The sequence below is a fragment of the Caretta caretta genome, chromosome 2 (assembly GCF_965140235.1).
Source record: "Caretta caretta isolate rCarCar2 chromosome 2, rCarCar1.hap1, whole genome shotgun sequence".
In the NCBI taxonomy this organism is placed as follows: Eukaryota; Metazoa; Chordata; order Testudines; family Cheloniidae; genus Caretta; species Caretta caretta.
In genome coordinates, this window is record NC_134207.1 from 168,603,263 (window position 1) to 168,623,270 (window position 20,008).

Below are 20,008 nucleotides of genomic sequence, written 5' to 3' on the forward strand. Positions count from 1 at the left end.
TGAACACAATTTTTGTTTTTATTTTCAATTCAGTACCAGGAAGAAAACTTTGCATTTCTGCAGCTTTTTTCAATCAAGGCTCTCGAGAGCAGTTTACAAATGGTACACTAAACGGCGTCCAATCCCAGGTTCCAAACTGGAGTTTGCAGCTAAACCGTGTAACCCTTGTCCTTCTTCACTCCATGTCCACGCCTCCCCACTGCATCCCATCTAAAATTAGGGTGTAATCTCTTCTAGGCAGCAACAACCTCTTTCACTGTAATCAACAAACATACTTCACACAATAAAGGCTTTTAGCCACTAATAATGCAGATTGGATTCAAACCAGTGATGTAGCAATCTGTGACCCTCTACGTTAGGTCCCTGCATCACTGTGCCCTCAGCAGCACTCCACTTTCTACAATATGCTTTACTAAAACTTGAAAAAGAAAATCTATCAATTACTGCTAAGTCTGAAATTGTAACTTTCCACACACAAAAAAAATTACTTACGGTTAAGAAAATGGAACTGTTGGTGGACCCTATAAAAATAAAAAGTTTTCCTTTTCAAAGAGCTGCGTTATTCTTCATGACAGAAGCATCACTACTAAATACAGTGAATGAACACTTAATCAAATGCATTTTGTTGAAAGGAAAAGGCCATAAAACTAGCAGTGCACCAAAGAACTGGTGATCTGATCATCTTTTGTACTTCCTAATATTTCCAGGTACCATTACATAGCCAATTTTAAAAAAAATTACTTACCAGGGATGATTTTCACTGGTAAGGCAAAATTATCTTGTAAACTGTAGGAGAGCAATATGGTCCCAGGCACTACTGACCACTCTATTCTGCTTAGACAGGGTTACCAAAAGAGTGCTGGGTGTTCTACCCAATATAAGAGGTAGAATGTCATCTTATTTCAGAGGAAAGGCAGCAGAGTGGGGGTAGTGAAGCGTGCTGAAATGCAGATGAGTGGGAGTAATGGAGGGTGCTTCTGGTAGATCTGACAGGACAACTACTCTGCACGGTTGCTTTGTGTGTACAGGAGGGGTGCATTGGAAGTCATTACTGCTTCTTTAGAGCAAGACAGACAGGCCCTCTCTCCCCAGTATGCAACCCCTTTCTAAGCTCCCCATAGACTGGTGTGGTTCTGTACCGTCCCTTACTCACGCCAGTGGCTGAATGTTTCAGTGTTTGCAGCACGTGCACAGGCTGTAGCATAGGCACTAGGGGAGACAGGGGCTAGGTCAAGTCACTCCCATGTGCACACCATGCCTCTGCACACCTGGTGGGCCAGAAGGGTGCTCTTGAAAACATGCCTGACAGGGTAACCAGATGATCGTATTACTAACCCTGGGCCTTGTCCTGTTATTAGCAATAAGTAAGGCCTGGAGTCTCCAGGAATTAAAGATTATGTCATGTGATGAAATCTCCAGGAATACATCCAACCAAAATTGGCAACCCTACACAGAGCTGTAGGAGAGAGATCTTTAATGAGCAGACTGGGTGGCCAGTGTTCCACGCTGCAAGACCTGTGTTTGTCCAGTAGTAGCCAGGCCACAAAGTCTGTGCCTTTGTGCCAGATGTCATCCCAAACTAGGTCTCCTCCTGAAACCTGACCTTCTTTTTCCAGTCCCACTCATTATATTCCTCCCCAACCACTTCCCTGCTATTTATCTCCCACAATCATTTTGCCATGTCTAATATTTAGATTGTAAATTTATGGGGGCAGGCATCCATGTCTCTGTAGAACACAGCTAGCACAATTCTGGGCTCCATAAAATAACAAAGCAAACCCCCAACAATCATTATGATAACGACAATAATTATAGATCAACTTCTTAGCTAAAACAATGATTTTTTAATGATAAAAGGAAGCATTGTCTTTTTCAGTGGCTTTCACTCAGTGCCAGGTAAGCACATCAGCCAATTACTAAAAGAGGACGACTTACCTGCGAACTTTGATTCTTCCTCCCACAGCTTTTGTAAAGCAATAGCTTTCTCAGAGGTCTCTGAAATCCCCTTTGCAAGGTCTTGTATCTCTTTCAGGAATTTCAGGTCAGTTCCCATCATGCTGTCCTGACCACCTTGGAAACTGGAAGCGCTTTCCATGAAAGGGGAAAAGGGAAGGTCATTTCAAAATAGAAACTGGAAAAAGCAGCTGCAAGTTCCTCTCTATCAGCTTTGAGCGTCATTTTGCATTTTTGGGGTAAGTTTTTAATGTTCCCCATTTACCCAATTTTTATTTGTCAGCTCATTACAGTTGCCTTGAATTGTGCAAAAATCCCACAATGCTGTGGGTAGCAGGACAACGAGAGCTGCCCTACTGGAACAGCTAGTCTGATGTCTTGACTCTGACAATGGTCAATGCAGACTCTTCCAAATAAGTCTAAATGAATTAAAATGCACCTAGATGTGAGAAAGGATTTCTTCCTGAACTTGATTGATGGTTAGTTTTTGACTTGAAGACTGAGGATTAACAGGATAAAATACCAGAGACTATCTAGCACAGTAGTCCCCAAACTGTGGGACGTGGAAGAACATTCCAGGGGTCAGCGGTGGGGTCCGGCCAACCCCTGTGGGAGGCAGGCAGGGAGCACGACCCAGCCCAGCTCCATCCCAGCTAAAGCTCCACTCTGCCTTCTGCTCTGCCCCCAGCCTAGCTCTACCTTTATTTCCTCTCTCTGCCCTCATGCGCCTCTAGCCCCAGCTTCTCCCCCAGCTTCACCTTCAGCTCAAACTCCTCTGCTGAGCCAACTGTGCAGTAATTGAAAGGGGATGGGCAGATTTCATTACTGGTAATCGGGGTGGGGGGGGGAAGGGGCATGACAGGAAAAGGTTCTAGCCGAAACTACAGTTGCTATTCAATACATGAATAGGGTTGCCAGGCATCCAGTTTTTGGCTGGAATGCCCAGTCGAAAAGGGATCCTGTCAGCTCTGGTTGGCACCACCGACTGGGCTGTTAAAAGTCCAGTCAGCGCGCGCAGCAGGGGCTTGGGGCTAAGGCAGGCTCCCTGAAACAACAACCGGCCAAAAGTGGTGCCTTAGGCGCTGAATCCGTAGGTGCTCCGGGGCTGGAGCACCCACGGGGAAAATTTGGTGGGTGCAGAGCACCCACCAGCAGCTTCCTGCCCAGCCCAGCTCACCTCCGCTCTGCCTCCGCCTCCTCCCCGTCCCCTGAATGCGCTGCCCCACTCTGCTTCTCCGCCCCCTCTCCCGGCTTCTGGCAAATCAGCTGTTCGCATGGGAAGCCAGGGCGGGCTGAGAAGCAAGTAGCGCCCAGGAAGCGCTCAGGCCCAGGAAGGCGGAGGCGAACTGGGGCGGGGGGGGAGGGGCACGAAGAGGGCTGCCCGCACCGCAGCAGGTAACCCGAGGGGGGGGCACGCAGGGGAACCGCTCCCTGCCCCAGCTCACCTCCACCTCCGCCTCCCTGGGCCTGAGTGCAAAGCCGCCGCCTGCTTCTCAGCCCTCTCCGGCTTCCCACGCAAACAGCTGATTTGCGGGAAGCCGGGGGTGATGGGGCGGTGCGTTCAGGGGAGGAGGCGGAGGCAAGGTGAGCTGGGGCCGGGTGGGGAGCTGCCGAGGAGCTGCTCATATACCTGAAGTGTTTTTCATATCAGGAATATTTTAAATGTGGATTTGGGGGGCTTTTAAAAATTAAGCAAATATATCGTTCAGAGGAGTTACAGTGGTCAGGCCCGGGGTCCAGCTAGTCAGGTGTCCTGTCTCCAACAGCACCAGATGCTTCAGAGGAAGGTTCAAGTCACCTCAGACGAGGCAGATATATGATAATCTGCCTCCCTCACCATGTCACCCTCTGCCCCCCCCCCCCCCCACAAACTCACTCTCCGGGGGGCAGAGGGTGAGAAAACCTGGATTTGTGCTGGAAATGGCCCAACTTGATCATCATACACATTGTAAGGAGAGTGATCACTTTACATAAGCTATTACCAGCAGGAGAGTGGGGTGGGAGGAGGTATTGTTTCATGGTCTCTGTGTATATAATGTCTTCTGCAGTTTCCATAGTATGCATCCGAGGAAGTGAGCTGTAGCTCACGAAAGCTTATGCTCAAATAAATTGGTTAGTCTCTAAGGTGCCACAAGTACTCCTTTTCTTTTTCCTGGACACAACAAACCTCATAAAAGAAAAATTCTAATTAATACATTTTCTAGATTTCTAATGGGCCCCATGAACAGAGTTCTGGTCTGGCTGTCAACTTCCCCTGACCTTTAAGCAGGCATTTGGTTCTGGGAGTTCAGGCCTCAGTCCTACATTGAACTCTACTGGCAGACCCCTAGGCCCACATGGAACCCCACTGACTTCAGTGGGGCTGTGCAGGAATGAGCCCATGAGGAACTCATTGCAGGACTGATCATTCAGGCTTACCTCGGATTTTGGTCATTTAGCTGCTCATATACCTGAAGTGTTTTTCATATCAGGAATATTTTAAATGTGGATTTGGGGGGCTTTTAAAAATTAAGCAAATATATCGTTCAGAGGAGTTACAGTGGTCAGGCCCGGGGTCCAGCTAGTCAGGTGTCCTGTCTCCAACAGCACCAGATGCTTCAGAGGAAGGTTCAAGTCACCTCAGACGAGGCAGATATATGATAATCTGCCTCCCTCACCATGTCTCCTCCAAATCCCTTTTATGGGGTTTGGTTCTAGTTAAGATACAAGTCTTCTCAGGGAGAGGGAACTTTATGTTATCTATTTTATTTAGATGGAGAAAAGGCACATATCCAAAACTCTAAATAAAAATACCACCCCAAACCTACCTAGATTAGCCCCAACCCACAGTGTAAATCAGCCAAATAACTGGAATTAAAATCTCCCTCCCTCCCTGAACTTCCGTTCAGCTGATCAACAGCTTCTTATTGGCCACTGTGCTCACTGACCACAAGCCCAATAAACAGAGGAGCCTCTCATCATGACTTTGAGACCAAGAGAAGCAGTGAGGTGGGGAGCAGTTATGGAAAGCAGCGGGCTGCCAGCCCTTTTTCTTTCCATCCAAGGGATTAATAGCCTTAGTGCCTCTGCAGATCACAACTACAGCAGTACTATCCAGGAAGGGAGATTGCTGGTTAGATAGGCAGAGCACAAACCATTTAAAGTCTGGTTTATAACACTTCAAACTTCACTTGGAATTAACTGGCAGCCAGTGCAGACCTCTGGGTACCACCATAAAATGCTCTCAGTCTGCAACGCTGCTTGATAAGCAGTCAGAGAGTTGAATTCTGTACTATTTTACTGAGAGTTTGAATGGTCTTAAGGTAAAACCACATCTAGAGAACACCAGAGGCATGGGTAACTGTAACAAAGCAAGCTCAGATGGGGGAAAAAAAATCTTAACCACAGTTCTACCTGAGCATGCAGGAACAGACAACAATCTGCTGTGACATTCAAATTATAAACTCAAGCAAAAAACACCCAAAGCCCTCCCTCAGTCAATGAGACCAATATAATCACTTCCAGTTGTTTTGTTTGGCTTAACCCTCATCCAGCAAGCTCCCATGCAAACCTGATACTCGGTGCTTAATTTGTAATGAAAGAGGTGCCTGGGCTCAGGCAATTTTTTAATTCATAACTGATGCAGCAAGCCCAGAAGTGCCAGAGCTATGAGCTTCCAAGCCTAGAGTTGCCAGAGCTCAGCCCTGGCACAAATTAAGCACTGCTCATGCTCAACCAGATGGGTAAAATACTCAGCCAAGGCAGACAGATCATACCGCCTCACTACTGCCATCGAAGGTCAAAGGGCAAGCCAACTGCTTTCCTGCGCAAATTTTGGAAGTCTTCCTGCAGCCACCCCCCCATACTTCTCAGTTTGTATAGGGCTACACACAATCAGTATCTGCCCCAGCAAAGAGAGCAGTAGGAATTGCTAGATAAGGTTCTGATCTTGATTTTAGAAAAACTGCCATACTTGAGACCCATTGGGCACTTTGGGAGATCTGGACCTGAATTAATTCCTTCCATGGTGCAAAGCCCATTGCAGGAGGGGAGGCAATAAGGATGTAGGAGGCCTTCTAACCCTATGGCTCTGGTTAAAGTAGTCCTGAGGGCTGCCCTAACTTGCACCTCTCCTGCAATGGCCACTGTGGGCAATTACAGCCCTGTACAGTAGCTAGGTCATTAGGCAAGCCCCAGTCACACCCCCACCTATCTCTAGAACAACTGCACCGGCTACTCAGGCTGGGGAGGAATTTGCTGAAGGCTCCTTGTAGTGGCTTTATGGCTGCTTGGAACCAAATTCCTTCCCCAAGCACACACACTGTTTGCCACTGACCCTACCTGCAACGATCTGCTTCGCTGAAATTACAGAACCAGAAGATTTTGAAAGGCTGTGAATTTAAAAATCAACAGGCCATTCTCAAACTATAGAATTATCAGACTAGAAAAAGTGTGGTAATTGGAGATTGCTTGTTTGAGCAAAACAGTTAATTGGAGCTTGTGTCCTAGTTTTAATTGTGAAAGTCACGTATCACAAGCTGAGTTACAGTTGACTGTAAATGTGAGAAAGGACTTCGGTAAACGTTTGGAGGAACTACTTAATTAGCAGCTATTTTGAATAGTTATTTAATCTGTACTTTGCATTTGGGTCTGAATATAAGTGAAAATATTTTCCCCAAAACTGAATCAAATCAGAATATGCCAAATATAGACAAAAAATATCTGATAGGCTTATTAGAAGCATTCTGTGAGGCATATTCTACCAGGGACCATTACACCAACCCCCACTGTAAAATTCTTCCTGGGTAAGGAAGGCCCCATTCCCACAATCCTTAGATATTCTACTGACTGGTAGAAAATGAAATCATCATAAAACTTCCACTAGGCTCTTAACTACTTAACTAAATTTCACTTTCATGCAAGCTTGCCTGATTTCAACAATTCCTGTTGGCGACTCATTATAGTCTGCTTCAAATCTGAATGGATTACAGATAGAAAAGTTGGATTCTTTTTATAGTACTTTAATAAGAGACTCAGTTTTTCAGCTGGGGCTGTGCTTGAGTGATTAACATCTGAAGTTTTCATTTTGAAAATGGACCCATGAAAGTTGAAACAATTAATACCTACCAACTCCTAAAAGCTACAGACATGGTCAATGGGAGTAGGAAAATAAGAACTCTTTAATTGCACTAAGAAACTTCTGGAGGAATGGAGTGAAAGATGGTCAATATTTTGCTGAAATATAGAGGCAAACTCACAGAGAGAACAAATCGACTCTGAAAAACAGATATATAAAAAGGTGATTGTGGAGTTCTAGGTTTGTCTCTGGGGAATTTTCAGAGTAAAGCTCTGATCCTGAAAACACTCAACTACATGCTTACCTTTAAGGATGTTAGGAGTTTCACTGACTTCTGTGAACCCATGAATCTAAATTTATGTGCATAAGCATTTGCAGGATCAGGGCAGAAAAACAGCCAGATTACAAGTAAAACTTCTCCCTCTAAACAGCAGCCTTGAGAACTCACTCTTGGCTCTGAGTAGCAAATTAGATTCTTGCACCTGCCCACCACTAACTATGGTCTAGCAGCACAAATTATGCCTTTACTTGCACCTGTGCAAACCCAATGTCTTCCAATGATGCCTCAGGAACACCTGTGCAACTTCACTTTCTTCAGTGTGTTTGTGAAGAATAGAAACAAGGCACAGTTTTTTAATAGTGAGGGTAATTAACCATTAACACAACCTCCAAGGGGTTGTGGTGGATTCTCCATCACTGGCAATTTTTGAAACAGGATTGGATGTTTTTCTAAAAGAGATGCTATAGTTTAAACAGTAATTAATTCAGAGAAGCCTCATAGCCTGTGTTATGCAGGAAGTCAAGAGTAGATAATCACAGTGGTGCTTTCTAGTTTTATAATCTATAAAAACAATTAAAATTTAGTAAACAATCCTGTTATTTTTAGTTCCCTCTCTTAGATGTGTTGGTTCTGCAGGGCTAACAGCACTAAACACAACAACATTTATTTTAGTTCCTAAGATCAGCCTTTTAATATACAGCTGATTGCACACTCATCACAGTGGAAGATCCATTCCATACATACAGCATATTGTATCTGTACTATGTTCCCATTAAAACAAATTAATATATAGAGTAGCACGCAGAACTAGCCACTGAAAGTAATACACACACACACACACAGAGTTCTCAATTTTCTGTGAAAGTGGTGGCAACACACTTTTGGAATCATTTGTCCCCAGATCTGTCACTCTTGCATCTTTGAGATAGAGCATGCAAATTATTCAGATTTGTTTTAAATGTGTGGCACCCCTAGAATACAAATGCTTAGCCAGGCTCCCATGAAGATCATGTGTTGTTAATATGCCACTTAGATGCCATGAGAGTGACTTTGGGCATGCCTTCTGACCTTTAAATTAGGGCTGTCGATTAATCGCAGTTAAATCACGAGATTAACTCAAAAAATTAACTGCAATTAATCACAGTTTTAATGGCACTGTTAAAATCATAGAATACCAACTGAAATTTATTAAATATTTTGATGTTTTTCTACATTTTCATATATATCTTATATTCTGTGTTGTAACTGATATCAACATGTATAGTTTGATTACAAATATTTGCACTGTAAAAATGATAAGCAGAAGAAATTGTATTTTTAGTTCACCTCATACAAGTACTGTAATATAACCTCTTTGTCCTGAAATTGCAATTTACAAATGTAGATTTTTTTTTTGTTACATAACTGCACTCAAAAACAAAACAATGTAAAACTTCGGAGGCTACAAGTCCACTCAGTCCTACTTCTTGTTCAGCCAATCCCTAAAACAAACACATTTGTTTACATTTACAGGAGATAATGCTGCCCTCTTCTTATTTACAATGTCACCTGAAAGTGAGAACAGGCATTTGCATAGCACTTTTGTAGCCAGCACTGCAAGGTATTTACATGCCAGATATGCTAAACTTTCGTATGCTCCTTCATGCTTCGGCCACCATTCCAGAGGACATGTTTCCATGCTGATGCCGCTCGTTAAAAAAAATAATGAGTTAATTAAATTTGTGACTGAACTCCTTGAAGGAGAATTGTACGCTCCCTGCTCTGTTTTACCCTCATTCTGCCATATATTTCATGTTACAGCAATCTCAGATGATGAGCCAGCACATGTTGTTCATTTTAAGAACACTTTCACTGCAGATTTGACAAAACACAAAGAAGGTACCAATGTGAGATTTGTAAAGATAGCTCCAGCACTTGACCCAAGATTTAAGAATCTAAAGTGCCTTCCAAAATCTGAGAGGGACGAGGTGTGGAGCATGCTTTCAAAAGTTTTAAAGGAGCAACACTCCGATGCAGAATCTAAAGAACCTGAACCACCAAAAAAGAAAATCAACCTTCTGCTGGTGGCATCTGACTCAGATAATGAAAATGAACATGCATCACTCTGCACTGCTTTGGATGGTTTTCAGGTAGAACCTGTCATCAACATGGGCACATGTCCCCTGGAATGGTGGTTGAAGCATACACATCTGGCACGTAAATATCTTGCAATGCCAGCTACAACAGTGCCATGAGAACGCCTGTTCTCACTTTCAGGTGACATTGTAAACAAGAAGCGGGCAGCATTATCTTCTGCAAATGTAAACAAACTTTTTTGTCTGAGCGATTGGCTGAACAACCAGGACTGAGTGGACTTGCAAGCTCTAAAATGTTACATTGTTTTATTTTTGAATGCAGTATTTTTGTACATATTATATATTTGTAAGTTCAACTTTCATGATAAAGAGATTGCATTACAGTACTTGTTTTAGGTGAATTGAAAAATACTATTTCTTTTGTCTTTTTACAGTGCAAACCCTTGTAATCAAAAGTAAATATAAAGTGAGCACTGTACACTTAGTATTCTGTGTTGTAATTGAAATCAGTATATTTGAAAATGTAGAAAACATCCAAAAATATTTAAATACATGGTATTCTATTATTGTTGAACAGTGTGATTAATCCCCTGCTTAAATTGTCCTTTTTAGTTAAAAAAGCATATCTTGAGCATAAGCACCAGCAAATTGAGGAATAATTGGGCCATGCGATCTAACGAGGAACTTCTATATAACTTTTATGCCAGCACTTGGAACCTAGAGGCTGTTGACAGCCAGCATAACTCAGAGAAGCCCTCAGGTTGATCTAATTTATACTGGTGGACTGGTCTGGAACAGACTGTTTTCAGGATGAACTTTATGCCAACTTTTCACACTTTCTATCCTGAGTAGGCTGTGTGCTTCATGCTTCTCAGCCATAAATCTAGCATCTATATATCTATAGATAGATATTACTTCTAAATCAACTTGATGAAATCCTTGGAATATCCCTTCAGATTCCTCACTAGATCTCTGGAATGAAAGAAACTCTGCCTCCAGGAAATATTTTCCTGTTTCTACATTAAGCTGAGATGTGACTTTGAGACTACAGTCAGAGCTGTGCAAATACTCATGCAGTGCAGACAATCAAGACAGTTTACAGTTAGGTACTTCACTATATGAGTGTCATGTTTTAATATCAGGGAGCTTCCAACCACCTCAGACAGAACAGAAAAAAAAACTTGATTTTTTTTTTAAATACAAAGTCAGTGTCAAGGCATAATGCCTTGTTATTTTAGCACTGATTTGTGCGGTAGAGAAATAAAATAAACTAATTTCAGGGCTCCATTTTGTACATTCTACAATATAGCGTGAGGAAAATTACCAGTCTGGGATAGCTTTTCAGTTTAAACAACTTACAGGGACTCACATATAAAGTAACTGGAATGTGATTTACTCCAAAAACTGTAGCATGTAACATAAAAGGGACAGAAAGGTTGACATATTACTGTGACATTGAAAGCTTTACACTTGACCCCTGCTAAAGTCCACATTATCTTTAAAATTAAGCTTTTCACTCTGAAGGCCTATAAAGGAGCAATTTCATTCTACTTGGCTGATTTTTTTTTTATTTTATTTTATTTTATTTATTTTTTTTTTTTTTGCTATATATTCACAGCCAATCACTGTGTTCTGGCTGAGTGACCTGGTTATCCAGTTTGCCCTGAATATAACTCTGAAAAAAGGCTGTTTGCACCTAGGCCCATCATCTACAGAGCACCCTGCTCACTTACATTCATAATTCTCAGTCTGTGGCAGTATGTTGAAGTAAATTAATGATTTACATGTTTGCTACTATGTACTATTATTATTACCAAACAGGAAAGCTTTTTAAGTTCAGTTCTTTTGTGGCTGTTTATTACTTATCATTTATTTGTATTGCAATAGTATCTAGGAGCTTTACTCCTGGACCAGGACCCCATTATCCTGGGTGCTGTCCAAACACAGAACAAAAAAAAGCTCCAAAGAGCTTAAAATCTAAGTGTACTCTTGGGTTTTCTCTCCTCTGTTTGACTTTGCCCTCCATTGATTTTCTTCTTATCTGTCTGACCACTCCTTTAGCTCCTCCTATTTCCTGCCTCAGCTCTCTGTTCTTGTCCCTCAAGATGCTGTCCTTGATTCCCACTCTCTTCCCTCTGCACCCCATAACTGGGAAACCTCAGACACTCCCAAACTATCCAAAATACAAATGTGCAAATATAGTATTATCTTCCATGCACTGCCCCACATCGTGTATTGACAGAACTTCTAACCAGGATAAATTATTATCTGTCTTGTGTGAGTGCATGGGGGGCTGGCGACAGCACAAGAAGTCTCCCCACCTTCTCCCCTGACTTTTTTAGACAGATTAAAATAGCAGCCTCTGTGAGAAGCAACGGCTAGGTCCTTGCTATCTCTGGGGAGCAAAAACACCCTGAAAAATGTAAGGAGCGGTCAGAAGTAGCTCTGCTCCGCCCTCACACAGCACACTGGGGGAAGCAATCTAGCCCACAGTAATTAAATTCCTGCAACTCCTAGCTACTAGACAATAATGACCCTTCTTATGGGAAAAGACACATTACTCAGAAATACTGATAAATTGGTGCATCTTACCGGAAACTGTGGTGTTCCTGAGATGTATAACTGCTGTTTTTGCACCTTGAGCCAACATTACAGAAGAGACTCTGAACAAAAGGATAAAGGCCCCGACTTGGCAAATCCCGGGCTTCTAAATAACCTAAAAAGCAACAGCAGACAAAATTACATCAGTGAGACTAAGGCTATAAAGCTTTAGTAGTAATACTGCTCCCTCACCCCTAAAACTTGTTGGAAAAATTACATTGCAACACAGAACCTTTTGTGAAGAGAGGCTCATTTCACTGGTGTTGTGGAGGAAACCTTTGCCAGATTTCCTGCCAGCTCATCTGCTCAGGTCCTTGGCAGTCTAGCCTTCCAAGGTATATGGCTCCAGGGCAGCCTGCCATGCAGACTGCCCCAGGGCTAGGGACCCTAGGTGTTTGAGGGTCCATGGCTGTGGGGAAGCCAGTAGTGTGGACTACCCCAAAAATGGGAACCCAGGGCTTTCAAGGGCCATGGCCTTGGAGCAGCCTGCCAAGTGGCCTGCCCTGGAGCCAGAACTCCATTTCCTTTCTCAGAAATTTTTTTTTTTTTAAATGGTGGGTTTGTTCCTAATTGGAACAAAACCAAATTTTGAAATATCAAAATCATCCATGAAATGGAATTCCCTTTCTCCACACAGCTCTACGTACCACAACACTTTGCAAGTAATGCAGCTATCCCAATCTCTTGATAAAAACTTTATACTGCACCACCATGCATTCCATTTATAAATGATTCACTCAGCACTGAAACGTAGGCACGTCTGGGCTTCAGTATGACAACAGTTTAACAGCACAGAGCAACACAGTACAACAGTGTTATACAAACTTTTGAAAGCTGAGCTCCCCTTTAGGAAAATGAAACCAGTCACTCTTCTGCAACCTCACTGTGTGTTTGATTTTGGCCTACCCAAAATGACTGGCTTTCTAGAGTAGACTGTGCAAGTCTTCCTAATAAAATATGTCCTTGCCTTCCTTCCATGACTTAATGAGCAGTGAAATAATTAACAATGTTGACATTTAATGTATCATCACTGGCATTTGAGCTACCACTCATTGAAATGAATGGGGCAGTTTGCACTTCAGAGCTATTGTTTCAGACTTTCTGCAAACTCAGGCAGACACTGCTGCACTAGTTACACTTTGGTTACACATATTTTGAAGGGTTTCAGAGTAGCAGCCGTGTTAGTCTGTATTCGCAAAAAGAAAAGGAGTACTTGTGGCATCTTAGAGACTAACCAATTTATTTGAGCATAAGCTTTCTGCAGCCGATGAAGTGAGCTGTAGCTCAAGAAAGCTTATGCTCAAATAAATTGGTTAGTCTCTAAGATGCCACAAGTACTCCTTATATTTTGAAGGGTGTTTTTTCTTTGTTTGTTTTTCAATAAAGCCAAGACTGTAGTGAATAACTGAGAAACCTGTCCATTCCTCCATTGTAAGCCCCCAGTGAGAGCCATAGCTATGTAGGAACCTTTGGGCAGGAAATGGAGACTATTTCATGCAATTGAATTGCTGGAGAAATAGCTACAATGAGTTACCCACGTTGAATTAGGCCTGGACATAACACTCCTATTGAATGTTCACAACAGAAGTGGAAGAACTGGAGAAACAGTGTATTCAAGTATTCCATACTACCTAAAAAACCCAAGCTAGTTTTGTTGGAACTGAAATATCATTATTTTTGAGACATATATCACTAGAAATTGCACTACCAGTTAAACAACATAGAGATGTCCTTGCATAGCGCCCCGGAAAGAGTATTAGCCTGCTTCATAAAAACATACGGTCTAGTTCTAGTTCTGTATGACCAACGCCATTTTGAAAACAACCCATCTTAAATAAGTTTGACAGTTTCTAAATTTTACTGAGACCGTAATATTGGCCCTGATCCTGCAAGCTTATCCAAAGTAGCTTGCAGAATTGGGACCACACTCTGTAGACAACAGAACAAAATTCTGCCTTCAGCTACGCTAGTGAAAATTCAGTTACTCTGTTAAATTCAGTGGGGCATTACCATTGATTTCCAAAAGTGTAACTGACAGCAAAATTTGGTCCACAAAGATCTCTTCCCAAAAGAAATAGTTGTGTTCTCTTTTATACATACAAACATATCAGTTCTCACAAGCAAAGCAGAGAAGGTGTAGGATCAAGAAGACCTTTCCATTCATGGTCATTATAAGATCCCGAGGCACTTTTCACAAAATTGTCCCAGCAACATGCCAACTTGTGTAATTATGTTCAGTTTTCTTAAATGCCCCCATAGTTTGGAGAAGATATTCTTCACTTCCTATCTCCTTATTAATAGAACTGAGTGCTAGGTTCTTTAGAGACATGTAGGAACTGATCCTTGTATATACACTGCCACACACTGAAATGTACGTATTCAAATTATAAATGCAACGATCAAAGTTAAAACTGATTGAACATGCACCATGGGTCTCAGTCATCTCCCAAGAATGAATCATTACTAACAGTATCAGTTTCTGTCTGGAGAATTGTGACAACAAAGTTACTGGTAAAAGTCACTATTCCAACTGATAGGACTATGTTCCATTCAACAGAATGATGAATTAGACAGAGAGAGTGGGTGTTATACTGACACTAGATAAACACCTAGAGTCCAGACACGTCATGATGCCGCATTTGCAGTACTGTTTCAGACACCAGTCTTAATTAACACCACTTAATCTAAAGGTTTGTTAATTAGCTCATAGCTGTGTGTGTTTAATTTCTAAGCAAGCATAAAGAAAGAGATCCATGGTTTCTGGTCTCATAAGCCTTTTACAAGGAAATAGGTTTTACATGTCAGTCTTAAATACAGGATCATTTAAGCTCCCATATAATGGTGTGACTGATTTTCATTGTTTCTTTTGTTGTATCTTCTATGCCAGGGATCGGCAACCTTTGGCACGTGGCCCATCAGGGAAATCTGCTGATGGGCCGGGCCAGTTTGTTTACGTGCAGCACCCGCAGGTTTGGCCGATCGCAGCTCCCACCACCGCGGTTCGCTGTTCCAGGCCAATGGGGGCTGCGGGAAGTGGCAAAGGTTGCTGATCCCTGTTCTATTTCTTGTTTTAAATGACATTGCATTACATCATTCTTCTAGGAAGTTGAGAATGTGTGGGTTGAACCCAAGATGCCATTTCCAGACAGGTTATAAAATACAGACCATGCCCGAATCCTATAGAACTGCAGCAACTAAATAAAACATAGCACAGTAACATCTACCACACTGTTTTAGGTAAGATAATGCTTGGAAAGGGTGAAGCAGAAAGAACTATAGATTGCAGGGGGACTCAATATTATAATGTTATAGGACACAAAAGACAAAACCAATTTAAGGCCTGATCCAAATCCCAATGAAGTCAATGGGCTTTGATTCAGGCCCTCAGGTTTAACCTGCTGATATTTCCTTATTATGAAGCCCTCTTTAGAATATAGTCTACAGATGTGCAAAACATGAAGGTTAAACATGAAACATACAGTTTTCCTTGTGTTTTGAAGGTTGTTGGATGCGAATTGCAGCCAGAATAAGGAACAGTATGCATGGCCAGAGTACTTCAGAGAGAGACAGCACCTGAAAAGTAAACCCAAAACGATAATATCAGCATTGTAGAAATTGAACCACATCATACAACTATATATTATTACACGGACAAGCAAATGAATATACCAGTATAAATGCCATAAAAAAGAAACTATTAAACCAGATCCTGTTTTGTTTGAAACTTACTTCTAAGTAGAAACACATCTATCTTTATGGAGCAAAGAACACTGATTTCAGAGCATGAGAGTAAAGGCCATTGTCTTGTTATTTACAGTATTTTCATGAATCTTTTCTTCTACATCTATATAAAATAACTAATCGAATGAAACAGGCACGCTGTTCTCCAAAATCTAGAAAACTAGTTTAGGACAGAGTGAAAGCAAGTCATCTTCATGCCTCAGTTGCTCCAGCTGCAAAATCGGATGATATCAGCCAGCCAGCTTTGTAAGGAGTAGTAGGATCCTCATATGCAAGCTTTTCAGTAACAAAGCAGTATTTCAGAAGCAGTTAAATAGGGCAGAGTCACAAAAATGTTAAATCAGAAAAATAAAAGAATTACAGAACATGAAAGTCTGACAAGATCATTACATTGAAGCTGTGGATTTCTGAGGCTACTAACTCTAGTAGCTTAAATGCTAGATACAGTACTTACATCATCTGTCCATATCAGGGAAGCTATTCCAAAAGATAAAATTGTTACAAGACAACCTAATAAAAAGAAAGAGTGGGTGGTCTTTGATTCCTGGAGCAAGCCTGGATTCTGGCAATAATAGTATTCTGAAAGCGAATCCAGCCATTCCTACACTAAAATAAGCCTAGCCACACCGGAAACAAGATTGATCTACAATGACAGGAGGAAAAGAAGTGCTTTAGGACACCTCTGACTGCCATCATCCTCTTTCATGCTATACTGTCAGGCATACAAATATAGATCAGAAGTACACTTTCTCTGATAAACCCCCAAATATCTAAGTTATACAGCTGGTCAAAGGGGGAGTGGGTTACATTTTTGTTTTCAAATTTTCTCCTTCTTTGAGATTTTAAAATTTTAAAAATGTCAACCAACTCTAATAAATAATCTACTAAGCTAAGATTGAAGACACTGAACAGTGAGCTATTGTAAACCTAAGCAGCTCACCTGCTTATTTTAAGATTTAAAATACTCATAGAAGCTGATTAACTCAAAGTATATACAGTTTCATCTACTACAAAGTCTTTAACCAACAGCGATTGAAAATCAAAATATTTAGTTTTTAATTTATATACTCTACTCAGCACACAAGAGGTCCCAAACAGTTTTGTGGAAATAAATGAGATAGGGGATCACTGAATTGTGTTAGAGATCTCTCTTCAGTTATATCTACTGGACAACTATGGAACACCTGAGATCCTTAGCTATGACAAAAGGCAGAGCTGGTATTACTGCCTATATTTAAGGTTGTCTGACGTTTTCTATTAAAATATGCTATTTTCAGTTGCTTATAACTTTGCAAAACTTTAATTGCTTGGTCTGAGATTTCCTATGTTGGGTGTCTGTTTCAGGCTGAATTATTCTGGAAAGTTTCAGCGAAAGCAGTTCAGCCACTTCTAAGAACAATGTTCTTTTGCCCATGTTAAAAAATCCTTTTCTTTCAGAGGTGATAGCTCTCCCATGTTTTGGAGCAAGAACCTGAAATTTGGCAGGGGGATGGTCTTTGTATCAGGAATGTGCCTTTTGCCACCCCTGTGAAAATCCACCTACATTTGGCTAAGTTATAAGACTTTCAAAAATCGCAGTTCTCAAATGCTCCATCCAGATTTGTTAGAGTTTGGCAGGTAAATGCTCCTCTGAAGATTCCATCTGCACTGGGCATGTTCCAGCCAAGTGGTATAAGGGTTGAGCAGAAGTTTCCCTGCAGTTGTCCAGCTGCTAGAAGCCACACTGCGGCTGGGCACCAGAACTGAGAGGAGGGAGAGTATGCTTCCTGTGCTCTCCATGGTGCCCGTGCTGGAGCCCAGGCAGCAGGGAGAAGGAAGCCTCCTGACTCAAATGCAGAATGGAGAACTACTAAACCTAGTGCAGATGGCAAAGGGTGTAGATTGGGGCAAGGAGCCTGGGGTATGTGGAGGCTGTGATTGGAGACTGGTAGGATGGAGAAGAGAAACTGAGACTTGTAGCCAGAATGGGGACGTAGGAGAGATTGTTTGCACAGGAGGACTGGGAGCTAGGGAGGAAAATGGGGGACTGGAAGCCAGCTGGGAGAGGGAAAACTGAGACTGGAGGGGAGTCTGGGACTGAATGGGCATCCTGTGCACTGAGTAAGTCAAGGCTCATGTGGAAAAAATAGTACAAGAACATGTAATTAGAGACTGAGTCATAATGCACATGAAATCTTAATTCTGGCATTTCCTAATTTTTGAGTGTTTGACTTTGCAACCTTAATGTTTTTTAATATAGCTATTTGTATGCAATAAAATTACATAGTACAAAATTATAAACAGGGCATAGGTTTCAGAGTGGTAGCCGTGTTAGTCTGTACAGCAAAAACAATGAGGAGTCTTTGTGGCACTGGCTTTGGTATGGTAACATAAGAGACAGATGACTACATCTGATACAAACTGGAATAACAGGGGTAGCATGATGTATTTGCTAGTGGAATGCCTCATGACAAAAACTCTCTGGAAATCAATATCAATCCGAATTAACCCAGTATTGCATAATATTTGTTTTTACTTTGTGTCATTTGTTTGTGCTGTTGTTAGTCCACCAATGAGCTTGGATGTTCATGATACAGTGATGATGAAAAGTGATTGTTTTTTAAAGGCCACTTGACTGGCCAACAAGTTTATCTTGTATGTGGGAAAGAGATATCCTGGACGTGACCCACAGAAGTAATGCCCTGAAGTGAAATTCCTCCAATTGAACAAGCTCCATTGGTATGAGTAATGCAATGAGCCAGATGCAATGAGGTGGATTGTCCCTTCTGTGAGCTTCTCACACATATGCAGAGACTTAGAACTGTATGTGTGTTTAAGCTTGCAGTGTTTTTACCTGATCATTCTGTCTAAGCAGAGGGTTTATCCATCTCCCTCTATTATCCACCTTTCAACCACCTGTGGAACTGGCAGACGCAGGATTTGTCTACACTGAAAACACTACAGAGGCACAGCTGTGCTGCTGCAGTGCTTCAATGTCAGGACTGGCCTTACCATGAGGTGAACTGAGGCAGCCGCCTCAGGTGCCAGATTGTTGGGGGGGGCGCCACTAGGAGCCAGGGTGTAGAAAATTTTGTCTGCTGCTGGTGCACATGTATTCTCTCCGCTCTAGATGCACGGAGATGGTGGAATGCTGTGCTGGAGGAAGGAGGGCACAAGGGACATAACAGGCAGGCAGGAGAAAAGGTGAGAGGGAATAACAGAAAGCAGCAGGAGCTGCAGGGAGAGAGAGGAGGAGGAGCCTCTTATGTACCTCTCTAGCACCCCCAGGAGCCTGGACTGATTAACACCAGCTTCTCAGGGAGCTTTCTGTTTCCTGGTGCTTCCCTGAACCCACTTGAGGAGAACAGGCAGTCAACTGAAGTAGCAGGAGCTAGTTAGGCCCTTAAGACGCTGATATCTTCTCTCACTCAGGCCCTGCTACCAGCCTGCTTATTTGTCCCTTTCAACTGAGTGTTGAGAGCCACTATAGCTGGCACAGAACAGCAGTCATGAGTGAAAGAAGAAAATACCCCTCTGGGGCAGCGTTCAGAAGAAAAAGAAAGAAAGAAAGAAAGAAAAGGAAGCTTTTCTATCTAAGCAGGAAGGAGCTCTCGTGAGATACATAGACACAAATATTTATGCTGAGCCTTCCGGCCCCAGTGAGGATGAGAGTGGTGAGGAGATGCCTGATCTTCCAGTTAGTCAGAGTGCAGGTGACCTGGCAGCTACTGCAGCATCCATATCTCCATCTCAAATGGATGTAACCATGCACATTCCTGAAGAAAAGTGTAGATCAGAGAGGAGTGTGGTGGAGGTGCAAGAAACAGCTGCTGCTGAGTTTAGTTCCTTAAATCTAGATGATCCAGGACTGTGGACCCACTTGAGCAGTAGCCTGAGGGTCTTCCTTGTACTGTATGGGCCACAGCAAGTGAAAAACTTTATGTTCCCCAAAGACAATGAAAATAGAAGTTTCCATCCAAGACATTACTGGTGTGAAATCCCCAATGGTGACAAAGTGGAGAGGCCATGGCTTATGTACTCAAAAACCCAGAATGCTGTTTTTGTTGCAAACCCTTCAAGTCTAATGTTCCAGCCACATTGGGTTCTACAGGAACAAAGGACTGGAAAAATCTGGCTAGAAATCTGGCATGCCATGAGAAGGCAGCAAATCACCAGAGATCATTCCATAGGTGGAAAGTGAATGGACTATTTTCCTCCAATGTGTTTCTTTAAAGGACACATCCAGAGGTGTCCCCAACACACATAAAATTAGGATGTTAATAGATGGCTTGATGGTTAAGGCACTGGACTGGGAGTCAGGAG

The 20,008-nt window shown here is 42.2% G+C and overlaps 1 protein-coding gene across 1 annotated transcript in view; it reads right to left on the reverse strand.

The window, feature by feature from the left end:
- The window catches only part of ABCA13 (ATP binding cassette subfamily A member 13), a 286,889-nt gene that overhangs the window by 260,116 nt on the left and 6,765 nt on the right, over positions 1-20,008 (reverse strand). Inside the window, exons 2-5 of the mRNA XM_048839236.2 lie at positions 15,445-15,538; positions 11,957-12,080; positions 1,936-2,087; positions 493-521 (exon numbers count right to left, since the gene is read on the reverse strand). Of these exons, the coding sequence (XP_048695193.2) occupies positions 493-521; positions 1,936-2,087; positions 11,957-12,080; positions 15,445-15,538 (399 nt within the window). The remainder of the gene's footprint in view (positions 1-492; positions 522-1,935; positions 2,088-11,956; positions 12,081-15,444; positions 15,539-20,008) is intronic.